At 40.2% G+C, this 18,850-nt stretch overlaps 1 protein-coding gene across 5 annotated transcripts in view; it reads left to right on the forward strand.

Moving 5' to 3' along the window:
• FNDC3B (fibronectin type III domain containing 3B) overlaps positions 1–18,850 on the forward strand; it is a 362,994-nt gene that overhangs the window by 37,509 nt on the left and 306,635 nt on the right. For 3 of the 5 annotated variants that reach the window (XM_059731145.1, XM_059731147.1, XM_059731148.1), the window contains exon 2: positions 18,037–18,244. In XM_059731145.1, the coding sequence (XP_059587128.1) occupies positions 18,065–18,244 (180 nt within the window). In that variant the 5' untranslated portion in view covers positions 18,037–18,064. Of the gene's footprint in view, positions 1–6,614; positions 6,714–18,036; positions 18,245–18,850 lie in introns of all 5 variants that reach the window. The other 2 variants (XM_059731146.1, XM_059731149.1) reach the window with 2 other exon arrangements.

An 18,850-nucleotide genomic window follows, 5' to 3' on the forward strand; every position in this document is an offset into this window, starting at 1 on the left:
TTGCTTTGATTTTAAACTGAATAATATAGCTCTCATGTAGTTGTGTTGTATGGGATGATGTGTCACACCATCGGCATCCTGATTCCCTTTTTTCAAAATTTTATATCCGCCCATGTAGGCATATACACTTTAAATTAACTTCCTCAATGTCAAGCAGAAATAGATGCCTAGATCTGTGCATAGGCGATTCCTTCCTATTCCAGTGGGGAGGGCGCAGCTCTTGCTCTGTTTGTGCAGAGCCCGGCTTGTTGGAGCCATAGGTGCTACTGAAGTACAAATAACTAACTTGATGATCACTGTAGGTCTGGGATGTGGAAGGCTTGCTGTCTTTGTCTTGTGTGGAATTGCTCTACAGTGGCCTAGCGCTTTTTCCAGGTATGATGCTATCAAACGTCTCGTGCTGTCTGTGGAGAAGAGCAATAAGGATGTCAGATTTCCATTCTGTTGGCAGTCTAAAAATGCTGTCATCTTCCCAGCAGGCTGAGCCGGCATGCTTATGATGGTTATGAAATTGTAGAGTCCTGTACTCTTTCCTGCTAACCTCCAAGAACGTTTTAATTGTCTTCTCACCAAGAAATACTGCAGCACTTGAGGCACAACCTGAATGCAGTTTGTCAAATATACTGAAACTTCCTTTGGGTTTGATAAGACCAAGGCAGTTATTTGACAGTTGTCCCTAGAAAGTAACAGAGGATCAACACACAAGTAAGAAAAGCCACTCTGTTGGTAACTTTGCCTTTTATCCATGTCCTAAATGTACAAAAGTGGTATTCTTAATTGATTTCATATCAAAGCAAGTTATTAAACATACTGCAGAGAGATCCTTTTAGGTATGCTATTAAGTAATTCATTATTTTTGACAAAGTATTCTTTTGAAATGGGGGTTACTAACGACTAGCATGCAGAGAAGTAAGATGAAAATGTAGAAAACTTTTCAATAGCCTTTCTGGCAATAGGAATTCAGATATAAAAACAAATAAAGGCATATTTGGGGGTCTCTATTTAAGTGATAGGGTCTCTTTTTCCTCTCCTTTCCTGGACAGAGGAAGCATTGAGAGTGTAGTGAATTGTCATGGTGTTGAATTTCAGAAAATTAGCTGTTGAATAAATAGGATTTTCTCTGTGCTATTTGCTATTTAAAACTACAGGGAACAGGGATACTACTTTGAAAGGCTACAGCATTCATAAATATACAAGGGCTGATCTAAACAGCTTTTAGTACTAAATAGACTATATTGCTCTGGCCACATCATTTTAGTATTGACAATAGTTGTGGGGTAACTTTTATTTTTTTGTTGGATTCTTTTTTCTTTTCTTTTTTCACAGACTTTGTGGACTTTTATTTAGAGTACAAATACTAGTGGTAGTTTGGAACACAAAGTAAGATTAGAGGTGAAGTTTGACCACAGGGCTTTTCTCAAGAATGGGAAAACATTAGTATGAATTCATTAAGGATGAGGGAATGTCATCAGTAACCATTTAAGAGGGGGGTGAGATGTTATACAGCTGTCTACAGAGGTTTTGGAGGGTTTCTTTGGAACACCATGCACTGCTTACATAGTCATCAGCAGTTTAAAAAATGAATAAATAAAAAGGAACAGGGGGAAGAGTGTTTTATTGATTGTTGGATTTTATTTGTTATTTGCTTGTGAAACCAGTTGGCATTTAAAATGTTGTTAGGACGCTTGCATGGCCTTGATGTCCTTGAAAAAAATAAGTAATGTATTATGGTTCAAATATTGGATAATGCTGTTTGGTTTTTACTGGAAATTTAAACCAGTATTTTTAAACATGCTTAAGGGGGAACAAATGTTTTTGAACAGAAAGGTCCCATTTTTGGCGAACAAAAGTAGGACCCATGTCTTATTCTTTGTCTAGATTTGTGAATCTCATGAGAGAGAGAGGAGTTGAAAGATACAGGTTTAATCTATTAGGAGTGTTTTGTTCAGTGACCTTAAACATTAACTTGAAGTCGTGCTGTCAAACCAATGTGCCATACAGAGTTTGTGTGTGGAAGATGGAAAACTGAGGGTATGGGTTTTTTTTGTTTGTTTTTAGGTGGGTTTTTTTTGTTTGTTTGTTGGTTTGTTTTTTATTCTTTTTTTCTACTCCTTATGGAGCTAATGCAATTCCTACCTGTGGATTCATGGACAACGTCTCCACTTAATGCTGTTGGTTACCTTTTACGCCCTTGTGTGAATACATGCCATATGTATTTTTCATTCTGAAGAAGTTGACCTTTTATTAGAAAAGTATATACTCTCATTGATTCCAACACACACTTTGAACATGTGTTCTTTCACTTACCATTTTTAAAGCAAATAGTATCAGTTTGCCTTCGTGACTCCAAATAAACTTCCTTGGCTGAATCTTTTGTCGATGTCCCTTCAGCTTCCACTTCAGGTACCTGAAAAGAAGCTCCTGCCAAAATGTCATTTTTTGCTATAGAAAGTTCTCTGTCCAGAAGCTCAAATGTCAACACAGAATCCTCATAGTTTTGGTCAGCAAGAGTGTACCTGTGGCGGTACTGAAAGAGTTGGTTAGCAGATAGCATCTGATTATGTAAACCTCTGTTTATGAAAGTTTATGCATCTCTGATTTGAGTTAGTTTATAATAGGGGAGGGCAATTATTTGAGCTGGAGGGCTACTTAAGGAGCTTTGGTCACCTGTTGTGGGCTGGGTCAGCACCCCTTGGCCCATGACAGCTCACCAAACTCAGTAAGTGGCTCTGCTGTGTACTCAACCAGGTGGATGGGATGGGGCACTGGGTGGATGGGGGAGCAGCATCTGAGAGTGGGACAGGCTAGGGTTGGGGTCAGGTCTGGGATCTGGATTGCAGGGTTTGGGCCCAGGCCTGGGATGGAGCTGCAATTTGCTTTCCACAAGCCCCTGAGACAGGCCCCTGTTCCACAGGCAGGGAGTGTATTGTAGCTCTGGCCCAGCCCATGCTATCACCACCCAGTGGTCCCAGGGTTTTGATAGAGACCAGCCTGGGAATTGCTTGGTCAGGTGGATAGGATGGTGCCATGACTGGGGAGTGACATCGGGGAGTTGGATGGGCAGCCAGGGCCATGGTTGGGGCTGGTGTTGTGAGGTAGTGACAATGTAGGGCTGTGGCCCAGGGCAGAGACATGATCCACTGTCCGCACAGCCCTGCCTATTGAACCAGCGCCTGTCACAGGGATGCAAGCGGCAGATTGTGGTTGTACCCAGGGCCACAGTTCCATGCTGTCACTGCCCTGTGCTCCTGGCCCCTGCTCCCGGATGCTGCTTCCTGCCCACTGCCCTATCCCATCTGCCCAGTCAAGCAGGCCCTGCCCTCGTGGATCCCAGGCTGGTCTCCATGGAGAGCCCACCCACCTGATCTGTCTGGCACCTCTGGTACTGGGTGCAGGGCAGATGGGCTGGGGTGCTTGGGCATTGGGGCAAGATCCAGTGGCGGCAGTGGAGACTGGCAGCGGCAGCTGGAAGGAGCCACCTCTGTGAGGACTGCCAGGAAGTGAGTCTAGCCACTGTACTGTCCCAGTCCCACTTGCGTGCCCGGGGGTGGCAGGACCAGCTGTACCTGCTATGGTCCGGGCTGTCCCCTGTTCCTGAGCCAGCAGGGCAGAGGGACCTACTGTAGGCCAGATAAAATCCCTTGGTGCGCTGGATCCAGCCCATGAGTTGTATTTTTCCCACACCTGGTCTATAAGGTGCAAATCTACCCTGTCTTCTGTGGTGCTGAAAGTCACCAAGTGGGTATTGTTTGCTTGAAGGTTTTGAAGTGTTGAAAGTGGTGGGTGGGATTCTTCTTCTAAGGAGGAAAGTGTAGAATAAGATCCATTGCTCTTTCAGGATCTGTTCACATGTACACTGCTTGCTCAAAAGAAAGGATGTTTGGGAACAGATGAAGTTGAGAAGAAGGAAGGTAAATATCAGGGACTCAAAACAACAGCAACAAACTCTTCACACTGCAGAAAGCAGAATCTTGTAAAGATTTACCCAATGTTTTTGTTCACATAAACGAAGACACTCCTAAGTACACTGTTTTATTGCTGGGGGCTGTTCAAACTTGCATTCTGAAAATAGTTTTTAAGAACTTGTACATCTTGCTCTCATCTCTTTGGCATTATGTGAGTGAATTATATATTATCCCCACCTACTCTTTGGCCTTCTAAACATCTCAGTCTCCTTTTTCTTTTCATTTTTCAATTCGCGTATCTATAGGTGACTATTGTGTGTGTTGTTTTTTTTTCTGGCAGACTGTTAGAGTTGTTTTAAGTTTACTGGGGAAATTGGCAAACCACCAATTAATCAATTGTTTAGTAGCTTCTTCCCTTACTGTCATCTATGTTAAGCATCAGCTACCTTGGTTAGGTTTGGAGGAGAGTGATCCTTAATGGATGTGCTTGGCAGAAGTCTCTACTATCCACTTCTTGTGGATACAGCTTGTTGCACTTATTGAAGGTGACTTACTGCACCAGGATGCAGTGCACCTTTGCCAGTTGAGCTACATCCGTGCTTAAAGAGCTTTGGTAATATAGCATAAGGGCATTCCTGCACTGGTAAAATACGCCAAGTTGAAGGCCATAGTGAGCTCTTATGGAGTCTCAGGATGAAAGGCCTCTCAGCAGGCAGTTTGACAGCAATATCCTCCCTGCAATAGGAAGATGGTGAAGTTTACAGTTCCCTGCTGTTTCATTAGAATATTAGGTTGCTATGACACTCTTAAAAATGATATTAGAAAGATATTGCAGTTGTAGAGGAAGGCACAAACATAAATCTTGAGTGCACTGTTACTGGCTTTTACTGCCTCTGTTAATGTATTCAGTGTCTTGCTTACGGAACACACAATTAAAAATGATTCCATTTAGGTGTTTATTTTTAGTTAATTATATTGATAGAAGCAATTTGTATGAATGGTAGATTTTAAAAATAATTGTTTTATGTACAGTTACCCAACCCTATTTCTTCGTTGCTTAGAATTACAGGGGGTGTACTGACATTTTATAAACACGTGTCATTTTTCTGAGGACTTGAAAGCATTTTTGTCAGTTCAAAGAGAACTTGCCCTCTGAGGTGAATATAGGTCTAGAATGGAGGAAACTGAAATGTGGTGAAGAAATTATTCTACACCAACTGGAGTGTCAGATGATGATGTGACACCCCCATTTTTTTAAGTTGGAGGTTTCATCCCAATGCCCAAGCCAACACTGCTTTACAATAGATCCTACCAAAGTTTCTTTCCTGTGAAACTGAGTTTAAGTGGTACCTATTTTAACTGATTATCTGGGGGTTTTGCAGTGAATCTCACTTTTCTGCGCCCCACTCTTTAGTGTATCCATACAAAAATGAACCTCTCCAAGTGTCTGAAGAAAAACTGAAATCAATGTGGTGTTTCATGAAGCTAGAAAATCAGAGTTTACTTCCCTCTTGCTAGTGAATTAATTCCTTTGATTTCATATTATGAGCCAGCCAAATGACAACTATATCCCAAAGGTATTGATTTAAGATTAAATATTCATAAGACTAATTTTATTGTAAAGCTTTTAATTGAATTTATTAGAGCAGGGTAACTACATAGGTTGTGCAGAGCTGTTTAAGGGGAGGGGATAAGTATATTGTGATAAAGTGAAACCTAAGCTAGGGATGGATTTGAACAAAAAAGGACCATTCAGCTTTCAACCCCCATTTATTGTCTTAAGGGTACTTCTTAGATTTCTCTCCTCTGACTCCCTCCAGCAACTCCATCACCCTTCAAACAAGTTTCTTGTCCTTTGAGATTCTTCATATTTTTGTAGTTTCTTGCTTTGTCTTTCCTGCTTTGCCAGTGATGCCAGCCGATAGCGCCCACTTGACCTTGCATGCTGCTTCTCTATCCCTCTACCTCAGCTAATCCATAAAAGGCTTTCCCTGTCCTCCTTCAATTCTCTCCTTAAAACCTACTCTTGGTGCTGCCAATATAAAATATTGCTAACTGATAATGCCACGTAGATGGCCAGGATAGACTTTGTTTCTCTTGTATTTTAGGATTTTTGTTTGTTCCTCTTGCCTCATTTTTTAGTTACCAGATATAAACAAACCAGCAACCACTTATTTGTGCATCTAGATGGCCTGTGTGAAATTTTACTCTTTTGTTATTACGGTTCTTTGCACCCTTTCCCTCCTTTCTTTTGAATACAAATGCGGTTTAGCCTTAGACTGGAAGTAGGCTTTGGTAGTGGTGCCTTTCAGTGTGGTCCAAAGCCTTACCCAGTAGGCTGGTGACTTGAGGTAGAGTCTGAGCACTGCTGTAGTACAAGTTAAAGAAGAAATGAATGCAATTTTTCTCCTTCTTACATGTAACGGTACAGTTGTTTTTCTGAATAATTATGTGATTTGAAATGTTAATTGTATGTTTGTGCAGCACAACTCCAGTACATTTTCTGGAACTTTAAGCCACTGTGTGAAAAATGACTGGGATATGGTGTGGTGGCTGCCTTTTCCTTGCTGCTGGTGTCGTACCTAGGGCTGCTTCATGTTCTGCTTGTCTTAATTCTGATTTTTAAATGCAAAAGTTGAAATATTAAGGAATCTGCATTTTACAAAGACTTAATTCATCACTTATTAACTAGTGACTCCCACTTATTAGGAACGCTGACTTCTGAATGCATACTGGGCACACAGAGGGAAGAGCATCTGTTTCCCCTGGCTCAGTGCCACCCGGCTGCCTTTCAACCAACAGTGCTGGGTTTGTATAATTTTTTTTTTTTAAACAGTAGAGTCAGTTTCTAGTTTAATATCAAAACTTGTCCGCTAATTGACCATCCTTCTTATCACCACAGAACACTGCTAATTTCTTTCTGCTGACAACAGCTTTCAGTCTACCTCTGCCTCACACTTCACTGATGAATAAGCACCTCTGGGGTACACTGGTAGGTAAAGCCTTGGTTTTCAACCTGTGGGCCACAGACCCCTGGGGGTCTGCAGACTATGTCTAAGGGGTCGGCAAAAGATGACTAATAAATCAAAAGCATGTGAATACCCACGCTTACAATTCAGATGGGTCTGTGCCTCCATTTAAAATTTCCAAATGGGTCCATACCTCTGATTCAAAGTTTTTTAGGCATTTGCAAATGAAGGAAAAAAAATAAGGTTGAAAACCAGTGCCTTAAGTACATGTACTGAATAAGCCTTACAAAAGCAGAGTAGACACTAAACATATTTTAGCTTAGATGGGCAGGAAGAGAACTTATTCTGTTGGACTGCTATCAAGCTGGTGCTTCTAGGTGAATATTATGATCGTGCCCGAGTGTCTGACTCTCGTTTATATTAGTGCTGTGTCTATATTGCCGAGTGCAGTGGTGTGTGGAAAGCAAAGCTAGTTTGGGTACCAGAAATTGCAATATTGCTGAGCTATATGCTAGCAAATCTACTCCCCTATTCGTTTTTAAACTACACTTGTGATGTGTATTGAAGGTTCAGATGTGGTCTGTCATAATGAGTTTCCAATCAAGGGCCCAGTTTAGGTCCTGTGCTGCAGTTCAGATTATATATTTTGGAAACCTAGTTTCTTGCTGAGTATTTTCAAGGTGCTTCTCTTTGGGGCATGTTTTAAAAATGGAATTAAATGCTCCTAATTCAGTTCAGAAAATGTAAGTTGTTGTTGCAATGTTTTTGTTTTGCACAGCACCTTAGAAGGATGAGAGGATCTTTATTTCCCCGTTCCCCTTTTCTCCCCCACCATATTGGAAAACCCTTTGCTTTTGTTTTATCTTGAAATCCAGACATTTAGAGCCTGTGAACATGACATTTACAGTGGTTTGACATTCCCACTGTGTTAAATTCCTCCGGCTAGCATCCAGAGGTGCTCCATTCCAGTGATTGCTCAGAGTTCTGTATGTGAATGCCCATTGTTGAATCTCTGGTTGAATGGGAGATTTGTGTGAAGTGGTTTCCCACAATAATACAATGTGCTGCTCTCTGTCAATACAACTTCTGCCACAGGTCAGGTTAACAGTTATGGCTGAAGCAAAGAGCCTGCGTTGCAACAAAAAGTGTGCTGAAAGCAACTTACATTAAAAAAAAGATCTCTACCTTGTATTGCTTATTTGCTAGAAAGTTTAACTTCCGTGTGGAAAGTTTACATACGGGAAGTTTAACTTGTGTGGGTAAAGGAAGTATACTATTTTAGTCAGTGGCACTGAAATGTAGTTAATTATAGTAGATTACCTAGGGAGTATAAACCAGTTGTAAAGTGAAATCATAATAATTTTAGATGAGATGAGAAATACCTTTGTTTTTACCCCACTGATTTTCTTTTCAAGAGGTAAAGCTGGGGGGAGGGAAGAGAGGGATGGATTCTGCATCAGTGAACACGAGCTGACTAACCCTAACTATAGATCTTAAACGTACATTTTAAAAAGTAAACCACATGAAACATGCATCATATCTCTCAATCTCTACATGAAAAAACCTGCTTCTGTATATACTGCCTAAGGTTCTGATTTTTCAGACTTATGCATACCTAGCTGTAAGCAGTGCTGATTTCACTGAGCCTACCCACAAGTGCATAACACTTTACAGGATTGAAGCCAAAGTTTGAGCACATATAACTCTCCCCCCCCTTTCGGATATTTAGTAATGTGGATTCTGAAAAGGAGAGGCTTTTTAAAATTGGGGAACAGGAGAGAGAGGGAGTCATGCATGCATGTGTTTGAAAAGCAAATATTGAAGCGCAGGGTATAAAATCTGTAACTTGCCCCAGTTCTGTCCTTACTGGGTTTGTGCACAGACTGCTGCCTTTCAGAACAGCACAGAGACAAACCGTCCCCTTAAGGTACCTGTGAGGGTTGGGAAAGCTTTTGGAGGCACCAGGTTTTTCTGAATCACAGAGCTTTCCAGAGCCCTCTGGCATGTTGAGGAGGTAGGCACCAGCTGTGCCACCAGCAGGAAGGCAGAGCATGTACTTTCTCCCGTGGTAGCCAGCAGCAAACTAGGATGATCCTATTTCCTTCTTGCCTTTCTGGGTCTGGCTTTGATAGCACAGGGCTCCTGAGTGCAAATTGCTGTGCACTTTTATGGGAGCGGGGGAAGGGGGACATATGATGGCCAAGATACCTTTATTATAATAACTCAGTAGGTGTAGACCCTCCAAGGTAAATGCTGCCTGTGGTTATGAAAGTATGAATGGCCATTACCTTTCTAAAGTGAACAGTTAGTGGATATGTAAAAGGTGTCCTAAACAGGTGAAGCTGATTGACCTGGATCTCATCTGAGAACTGCTATAATGGGGTAGAGCTTTTATTTATTTATTTAAATGCATGACACCTTTAAAAATTTAATAGGTACCAGTAGCCACTGCTGTATAAGGAGGGTGAGCTCTACCTGTTGCCTTTTTAAAGAGGCAACGTGATATAGCCTGTGTTCGTTAGAAGGACATGGGAAATGTGATTGTTTTGGAGAAGAGGAAGGCTTGTAAATAGGCAAGGAAAAAGAGGGTTGGTGTGTAAAATCCATGTAAAATGGTAGTGGAGAGTTGTCTGAAAAAAGTTGTAGATTGACTCTCTAGTTTCTCTCTGATATAAACCTGTAAAAGTTTGCTTAACTGGACCCTATTGTTCAATGTCTTACTTTCCTAGGGCAGGCTTCTGTGTTTTTTTGTTTTTTTTTAATTTCCACTGAATAGGTTAATTTAGCTATAATACCATCTTTTTGAGAATGCTTTGAACTTGTGTTGACTGACACCGTGTGCTACTGTACTGTTCTGTTCAGGTGTTCTTAATATGAGTCTTAAATGAATTTATTAGGCCAAATTCACTCCTGGTGATTCACTTGAATGCATTTGCTGGTATTGTGTCTTATCTGAGTTCACCTCCCTTTGGGGCATGTTTAATATTTTTAGAGCACTATACCCTTTGGGAGGAATGTTGGCTAGTTTTCCAAGAAATTGCACAGGTTTCTCTCTGGACAATAGAAAGCAGCATGGAAAAAACCAGTGGAGTGGTACATTCCTTTGATAGTTAAAGACTCCTTTGTGTGTGCCTGCTGACTTTGTTCTGGTATTTCATCAGAGGTATCGTACATTGATTAGTTTTACTTGCCCCATGAAATAGGACACTCCTGTATAAGGCATTTAACTTAATCTCTTCATTCCTAAAATTCTCTTCTGATGTGCTGTTTAAGTCATGATATTTGCAGCTAGTTAGCAACGTGTTGGATGTTCTTGAGGTTTCGTTCCCCACAAGATTTTTATCAAATGTGAGGTTCTCTTCTAACTATTCAGTGAATGAAACCAGAATTGCAAAAATGATGCTTTTCTGAAGTTTGTACTTAGGTTATCCTGAGTTACAAAGGTTTTTTTTGTATTTGTTACATATTGACAAGTCTAGCTAAGTTAAAATGCCTTTCCCAGAGCTAAAAGATGGTCAGTTTCCCAGTCAAAGATGGGCCAAAGTTGCAGAATTTTAAAGCCAGATTCTGCCACTTGGCCACACCAAAGATGTGTTCTTGAGTCAGGCTTCTGCTTTACGCCATATTGTAATGAACATAGGTATTCTTTGGATAATAGGGAACTAAGATTGGACTGGAAATGATTGTTTCTGAAATGCAGAATGCATTTTGCATGAATAATGACGACAATAAGTCAAATAAAGACAATAAGTCAAATTCTTTATTTAGGTGAATGCAACCCCACTGCTTAGAACAAGCTTTTAGCATGGGATTTTCTAGTGTGTCTAATTGACTCAGCAGTATAAATTCTTTTGACCTTTTCAGTGGGGACTTGTGTTTCTAAACTTGTCTTTTTTTGACAGACTCAGCCTTGACACACTTATCTTTAAGAACTCAATGGTATATTACAATTTACTGTTTTTGTATATCTTTCAACTCTTGTTTCCATCTATTTGTGTTTTCTATTGAGCAGTTTGGACAGGATAAATGTGTGTGTTTCAGTTATTCCTAGTAGTGAAGAGAAAAGAAGCTATTGATAATTTGTTAAAGAACAATGGCAGTTGCTAGTTTTCTTTTCCAGATGGGCATTCTGTGCCTTATCCTTTTACATTTCAAAAATGCAGTTTAAAAATATTAATTGGGAGATTTGTTACATATATCACCGTATGTTTTTGGATGCTTTCAGTTTAACCTACCATGTTTGCAATTAGACACAGAAAGAATGCTTTTAGGTTTTAAGTATTCTTTCAGACGGATGTGATTTTAACTGGGCTAATGAACACACATCAGACAAGAAGACAAATTCCAGACTATTTGTACCCTGACCAACCAGCTGTGTGCATACCTCCAGGTACTGCTCATGTCTCGAGAGGCTTTTTCTACATGAACAATTATCACCACTCCTTTTTGCATTCAAGTGGCAGGCCATGGCAAGCACTTTTCTTAGGTACAGCTGTATTTGCTGCTGAGCTGGAGTCCACTGAGCCTGTGGAATAGAAATATCGCACTGTGCTTGTTTTAATTTAGATATTTTTGTGAAATACTTTTAAATAAGAATATCTGAAAAGTAGTATTCATTGATGGGGGTTTGCAGCACACTTTGCTAATATGCAAGGGCTGCAGAGAAGAAGCAGAAATAATTCAGAGGTTTTCTTTCTTCAGCAGAGGCAGTTAAAAATCATCTCGGCTGAGAAGTACTAACTTTTTACCAGGTGGGGTTTCTGCCTTGTCAAATTAGTGAGACAGAACCATTTTAACACCAGTACATAGGCATTTAAAAGAGCTGATACTGACATGCTTTCCGAAGCCTAGGAAATCATACCGGGAGCATTCCTTTTTGTGGAAGAATACTGTGCCCTGCAGTTGTTGCCTGCTCCGCGTAAAACAGTGAAATATGTGTTTTCCCCCCTTGTTTCCCCTCTGTCCCTTATTTCCATCCTTAACTGCATATAGGTAGAAATAGTTCGGTGCTAGTCATTTGGGAGCCTGCTGTCCACAAGGCCATATTGGCCACTACTTTTTTCAATGGTATGTCCTGTACCTCTGAGATGCAAGTGTTTGTGGTTTCTATTGATGTATGGACCAAATGTTGTGGCAAGAGCTGAGACCTTTCAAAGTTTGGTCCCTTGGGAACTGTGTAGTTGCTTAGCCGCTTGTGGTGCTACACCCCTGCTTTTCTCTCTTGACTTCTGTTTGCCAGATATTTTTGCTGTCTCTTTTGGGTAGATATTGGCACTGAGCCAAGCTAGGAGGATGACAGGTACGTCTTTTTGTAAAGGATGCTGGGAGTTGCTAGGGTGGGGAAGGTGTGTATCATAGATCATGTGTATTAAAACATATACGTACCCACTCAAAGCCAAGCAGATATTTCCCTGCTTGGGTTTTTATAGTAAATTTCTTTGAATTTTATGGTAAAGTTGTTTTAACTTAAGGTAATATTCTGTTGAAATTTTTCTATGCTGAAGACTTGTTGGAAGCTACTTAGCATCTCCAGGTAGATCAGGAAGTGCAGTTTAATTTACAGTATCTGAACTTGACATGCGAGTCAAGTGAATTATCTTTTTTTTCAAGATGACTTATTTTTGAGTGAAAGGGTAGAGGTGATTTTGAGAGGCCACTCAAGCATTCGTTGTAGAAACCTGTGGATAAAATTAATTCTTTTGTGTGGGAGATCCAGTGTAATTGTGATTCTGTGTTGAGATCTTTTTCTTTAAAGGTTTAAAAATTGGTTGTTCAAAACCCTTGTATGTTAAAAGTAATTGTCTGGAAACAGTCGTCCTCTCTTTTTTGCTGCAGTGTGAGTGCTAATGAAGTACAATCTTAATCTCTTCTGGTATTTGGAGAAACAGACTGATCTAGTGCAGAGTTTTCCAAGCTTTTGGAGTTTATGCCCTGCTGCAGTCAAGTTGGCCACATAACATTCCTCTGACTTCAGCTGCAACCTTTTTTTTTTTTTTTTAACGTTTTGAGGCTGAATCAAGGGAGCTCAATACCAGGGCAACTGCATCTTGAGACACGGCTTTACCACTGCCATTATGGGTTTCCCTACCTGCCCTTTGCCATTAATTGCCACTGCTGTTTCTGCTTTGTGAGCTGGATGAATCCCTTCGTAGGCAGGATCTGGCCCATGGATCATAGGTTACTTGCCCCTGATATGTGATTAGCACATTCACGGGTAGCCTGGTAAAATCGAAGTCTCTCCTCCGCCTTTTATTTCTCATCCCTCTTTTACCTTTGTTCGAGAAATGCTCACTTACTGAGAACATGACTGGGAGTCGGTCTTGACTTCTGCTTTGTCTTGCTGGGTGGCCATGGGTAAGTCTCTTAGCTTATCTGTGACTGTGTTTCTCCAGCTGTAATGTTACTATAATACTTATTTACCTGTTTCCCAGGGATACCATACAAACTAATTAAATGACGTTTGTAAAGGCCTCAAGATGTAAGAATGTTCATATAAACACTAAATATTTTCATGGAGGTAAACTTGTAGGTTTTTTCTTTTTCTGAAGTCTTATTCATAATTTCCTACATTCCCAGTTGTTAGCTGGTTTTTAAGGAGTCTTTGTTTAATGGTGATGTGGATAAGCTTCTGCAAGCCTCACTGAAGTGAAATGGTCAGATTACTAGGTTAGATACAAACTTGTCCTTTTTATGAAGTACCATTTTATTGCCGGAAACTTTTTGATTAGTACTAGTCAAAGACTCTTGTTCACTTAAGACCTGGCTGGTTGTGCAATGTATGTACTTGAAAGGGTAAAATGACATAACCTTAAAGCATTGAATTTTTCTTTTTTATACTGATTTTTTTGATGGATATACAAGATGTCATCGTTGTGGTTTACATTATACTTTAAATGATTTTCATTAAAAGTAAGAATTCTTATTTAGTAACTTTGAGTAGTCTGTTACAGCCAAATGAAAAATTAACCTTTATGAAAAGGAGTTGAAGCTAAATATTGAGAAGTACTATTGCTTTGCCAGACTCCGTCTGAAATTTGGCCTGTATTAGTTGGAAGAGGCTCTTTAGCTATGTAAAAGGTACAAGGTAGAGAAGTCATAACGGGGGTGGGAAATGTTTTTGACTTCTACCATAATGAGAAGTGTAGTCAGAAACCTAGGAGAAGTTAGATGGCCTGGCTTATCCCAATGTGGTTTAAACTCTTCCTGGAATTTGGGGATAACTGACTTAACACAATGGGTCATGTTAATTTGTTATACATGGAAATTTGTTTTAGATAGCTATACTTTGTTCTTCCTTGTTTTTAACTTTTTCATCTGTTGCCATATGCAACTAATTTATGTATTACTAATTCACACATTGAACTAATTTAAGAACTTAGGAACATCATCTTGCTTGGTGAGCTGTAGGACATTTGTAAAGCTGAAGATCAGATTTGGAAGTGATTGGCAAATATTGAAAAGTTTGGTTTGGGTGTTGATGAAGCATCTAAAAATGGGGAAGCTTTATACCTGTCTTTGGTCTAGAATCTGGCTTGGAAACCTGTAGAAATTTCCAGTATTTTCTGGATGTAGCTAGACTGGAAATACAACCACTCTTGTTGACCACTAGCATTTCTGTGTCCTGTTACAGCCAAAACCAAGGAATGTACACATGCAGGAGGGAAAAAGTCAGTTTCTTGGTACCTGAAAAATATTTGGGGTTTTGTTTGACTCAAGTGCTAGGTTAGTATCATGCAGTTTATATTTTGTTCACTGAAGTGAGGTTCTCCAGTCTAAATTTGTTCTGATTCCTTGGGTTGGCGTTTTCCCTGTGGGAAATTTACTTGGTTCTTGGCGAGAGAAGGGGTTGCAGTGCTCCCCTACTAAAACAGTTCATGTCAGTGAAATGAATGGAACTAATTTATGTATGAGGAACTGTTTCATCCCAGTTTTTTTGTTTTTGTTTTTTTTTGGGGGGGGAGGACGGAGAAGGGGAGGCGTGTCAAAGGATGTGATACTTTGTTCTCTCTAATTATATTTGCAAAAATATTGCAGTTTAAGAATAAGAAAGAGTGGGGGATTACTCTCTGAAGCTGGTTCCTAGAGGCTTAGTATCTGAGAAGTTTTGTTTTAGTGGCTTTTAACACCATCCCATGTAACCATGCACATAGTAGGTCTACAGTGCACACTATTAAAAAATGCCAGTGACCAACTATGTCAATACTACTATGTCCTTCACTGATGCTATTAGCAGCAAAATGAGAGAGCTTTTCTTAAAAAGAATAAGTATAAACATGACTGGAGTCAGAAACTGTTAATAAAGTAAAAAGAATGTAACTGCAAAACTTTAACTAATGGCATACAGCGAATAAATCTCAGCATATTGGTTTTTTGTCTGGACTGGGAATATTACTATGGAAAAATATAGCTTCAGCTAGAGTCTACATTTTTTCTCCTCAACAGAAAAAAAAATTGGCATTGCCATTTTTTTTTTTAAGTTGAATGTAAATTGAAGCTCAAACATCTACGTTCAGACTGGATGAATGTGTCGTTTATTGGTTTATGTACTTCTAATGTGTTTATAATGGCTTTTGTCAGCCTTGCAATCCTTTCAAATTTCCTTAATGAAGTTAAAGAAGTAGGCCAGGAATGAATTGAGGACATGTGTGCTTTAGCTTGGATTACACGTAAAAGCAAGAGAAGGCTTTGGGTTTGTGAAGTTCTCCCTTCCGTATGATTGAAGACTTTGTGCAAGGCCATTGCAGACCTTTGCCTAAATTAATCCACTGTCATTGGAAATAGCTAGAATCATCTTTGAACGTTGTTTTGAAAAACACTTTCTCCCCAAAACCAAGAGTATTTTCTTTCTTTTTTAAATGAAAGATGAGATGCTTGTGTGACTATAGGAGCTGATACTTTAATATTACAAGACTCGAATAACAAACCTCCAAAAAAGTGGCTGATGAATTAGTGTGGGTATTTTAGGCAAATTTCAATAGCCAGCGAGCGTAGAAGGGCAAGGGGGTGAATATAAGCTGGGAACTTTAAACTCCTTAGATCAGAGGGTAGACATCTGTAAGCTGAAGAGGTAGCCAGATGTTCTAGGGTTTCTGTAGTATTAGACCTACATCAAGGTTGAGTTCTGTATGGCTAAACACTTGGTTTAGGGCCAAACTTGCAGATGTGGGTGCAGAGCTCAGTCACTTGCTAGTTGCTGTTTGTCATTTAAGCTGTGCTCCGTTTCCGATTTGCTGAAAATGTGTCCTATAATTATGCCTCAAGTGAAAGGAGAAGAGTCCTGTCATTTCAAAATTGATGGAAATAGATGTTCTCTATTTATATCTAGGTGAAGCAACAATTAGAAAAATGGTATTTTTCAGGCTAGTGATAACATTAGAGGGAGGTATGCGATTCATGCTAAATCTGGCACAAGCTGTCAAAGTCTGTGTAGATGTCCTGACTGATGAGGGTGATAAGGGTAAGCCTGACAGGTTCAAGGGTTAGATGCATAGTTTGGTTAACTATTGCTTCCTGTACATATAAAGGTGCTTGATGCAATAAGAGTGAAGAGTTGAAACTAAATTGTATTCGGGAACTGTGGTTACTGCTGTTACCCAAGTGAGTCTTCCGAGCTAATCAGACTGCTCACTTATGGTCTGATATTTTTTTAATTCTGATTTATTATATTACAATTTAGTTACCTGCAGAGCAGTGAGCTCTCGATGGGCTCATTTTCAAGAAATCCTAAATACATAAGTAGACCAGGATGGATGGAGTGTAAATCAGTGTTTTTTGTCTGTCTACAGTTCAAAACCTGTCTCTTAAAAATCTAAATTTAAACACTTGCATCATGAGGGGTGGGGATGCCTTAGTGGACTGAGTATCAGGTTTGCAGTATATAGACTCTGTGGAACCAGAGTGTCTAATCCTGGAATGGTTTCATCAGACTCTCACCCCTCATAATATATAAACTGAATTCCATGCAGTTCTGTTTTATGGCTCTTCTGGCCCTGACTTTAAAGAGCAAAGTCCTGCCTGTTGCACACAAACATTAGATCCCTCCACACTTTCCGCACAAATAGGGTTTGCCCTGTTGTTCTTTGCCAAAAATTCCCCTCTGGACACTTGTTTGGTATTGTGTGCGCCCGTTACCTGGTTGTTGCTACCTCTTGGTTTTCTCCCCAAATTCTACTAATGTCTCACGCAGTACCTTTTATGCCAGAGGATCCCAAAATACTCACGAATGATTGTGAGTAGATAAATTGTTATTCGGTCAGCACTAGGACCATGTGGCTTTTTTATTTGTGGGTTTTGTTCAAAAATCTGCTTTCTTTGTTAGGATAAACTACTTGACATTAGGTCCTGTAGTTTATTCATTAAGAAACTGGATTATTGCCTCATAAAACAGCTTGATGGTACTATTAACACTGAATTATAAGACTTGTTTTTACAAAGTGTTCTCCCCTTCGTTTTAGCAAGGCTTATATAACACTTCAGGTAATTAGCTGCTAGGGGATGGGGTTACGGTGAAAGTGGTCTATGTTTCATTATAGATTCTTAAGTGATGTCTTCCATCATGCTCCAGTTTTCTGCTTGCAGGTTTGTTTTCTGAGTAAAAAGCATTCTCATGGCTTATACTGTGAATGACTGGGGACTCCTGAAATTGGATTTTTAAATGCGCTTACAAAAATGCGGGTTGTCTGTAGACATGCTATTAAGGATTAATACCACTTGGCTTGTGCCTTGGATGTCACGAGTAATAGAATCTATTATGAATATTAAATATTCAAAGGATGCTTGTTCCAAGAACTACTGTATGGAGAAAGCATTTCTGTTACAGATCAACAGACTAAATTCTAAGCAGATCCTGCTGTAACATGGGTATGAAAGCTTTAGCTCATGGATTTTATTCTTGGAAAACATTATGGGAAGAGTGAAGACTGACATTGTGTGTGTGTGTGTGTGTGTGTGTGTGTGTGTGTGTGTAATGTGCTAATTCTGACCTGTTACATAAAAACAGTTTTATCCATAATCTTGATCTGACAGTTGTTAATGATGCATTCAGTGTTCCTCAATCTTCAACTTTTACTTTCTTAAATAGAGTTAGTGGGCAGGGTATTACCTTTGTGAAGAACAAATGGATTTTGAGGTTGTTGTTAAAAAATGAAATTTCTTTGTTGCAGGAAGCCTGTTGAGGAAAATTCTCCATGAATGTATGTCACAATGATGATGACCGACCAAATCCCGCTGGAACTGCCACCATTGCTGAATGGCGAGGTAGCGATGATGCCTCACATAGTGAATGGAGACGGATCGCAGCAGGTCAGTAAGCTGTATGGAAAGAAAATACTGAATGACCTGTCAGTGGGCCACAAAGCAGCATTTGGGAATGTGAGCATGTTTTTTTGGTTACAATTACTAGACACCACGCTACCCTACCTGCTGGGTAGAGGCAGACAACAAAGCCAGATGAGGGAGGGGGGGTCCTGACTTGCCTCCCCCATCTCCCCTGCATTCCCCCTCCTGGTTGTTTTAGGCCACTGGATACAGCCTTTTGGCAGGCATACCATAAGTTGCTGCACAGTCTGTGAGTGCCATTTGATCTTCTTCGTTTGTCCAGTCACCTGCTCTGTTTTCTGCTCCCTGTTCTGTGCTCCCCGCCCAATTTCCTGCTTTGCTTTGTGCATCCTGCCTTGTGCTCCCTGCTTGATCTGCTGCTCCGCTGTCTGCCCCATCTCCCACTGTGCTGCTTGTCCTGTCCCTGACCTGTTGTCATAGAGGCTGCCTGTGCCACTTCTGGCACTTGTGCTGTAGGTTGACCTCCCCTGTTTTAGGCTATGATAGCCCTGGGATGAAGAGCTCCTACCTTACCCTAAGCCTCTTAGCTTGTTTAGAAGTGGCTTTTAAGTATGGTATTGGATTGCACAGGTGTTAAGCTACCATGCTGGCTTACTTCAAAGGGGTGGGTTTTTTCCCCTTTTCATTTAAACACTCTAG

This window comes from Alligator mississippiensis, chromosome 7 (genome assembly GCF_030867095.1).
Source record: "Alligator mississippiensis isolate rAllMis1 chromosome 7, rAllMis1, whole genome shotgun sequence".
Taxonomy (NCBI): domain Eukaryota; kingdom Metazoa; phylum Chordata; order Crocodylia; family Alligatoridae; genus Alligator; species Alligator mississippiensis.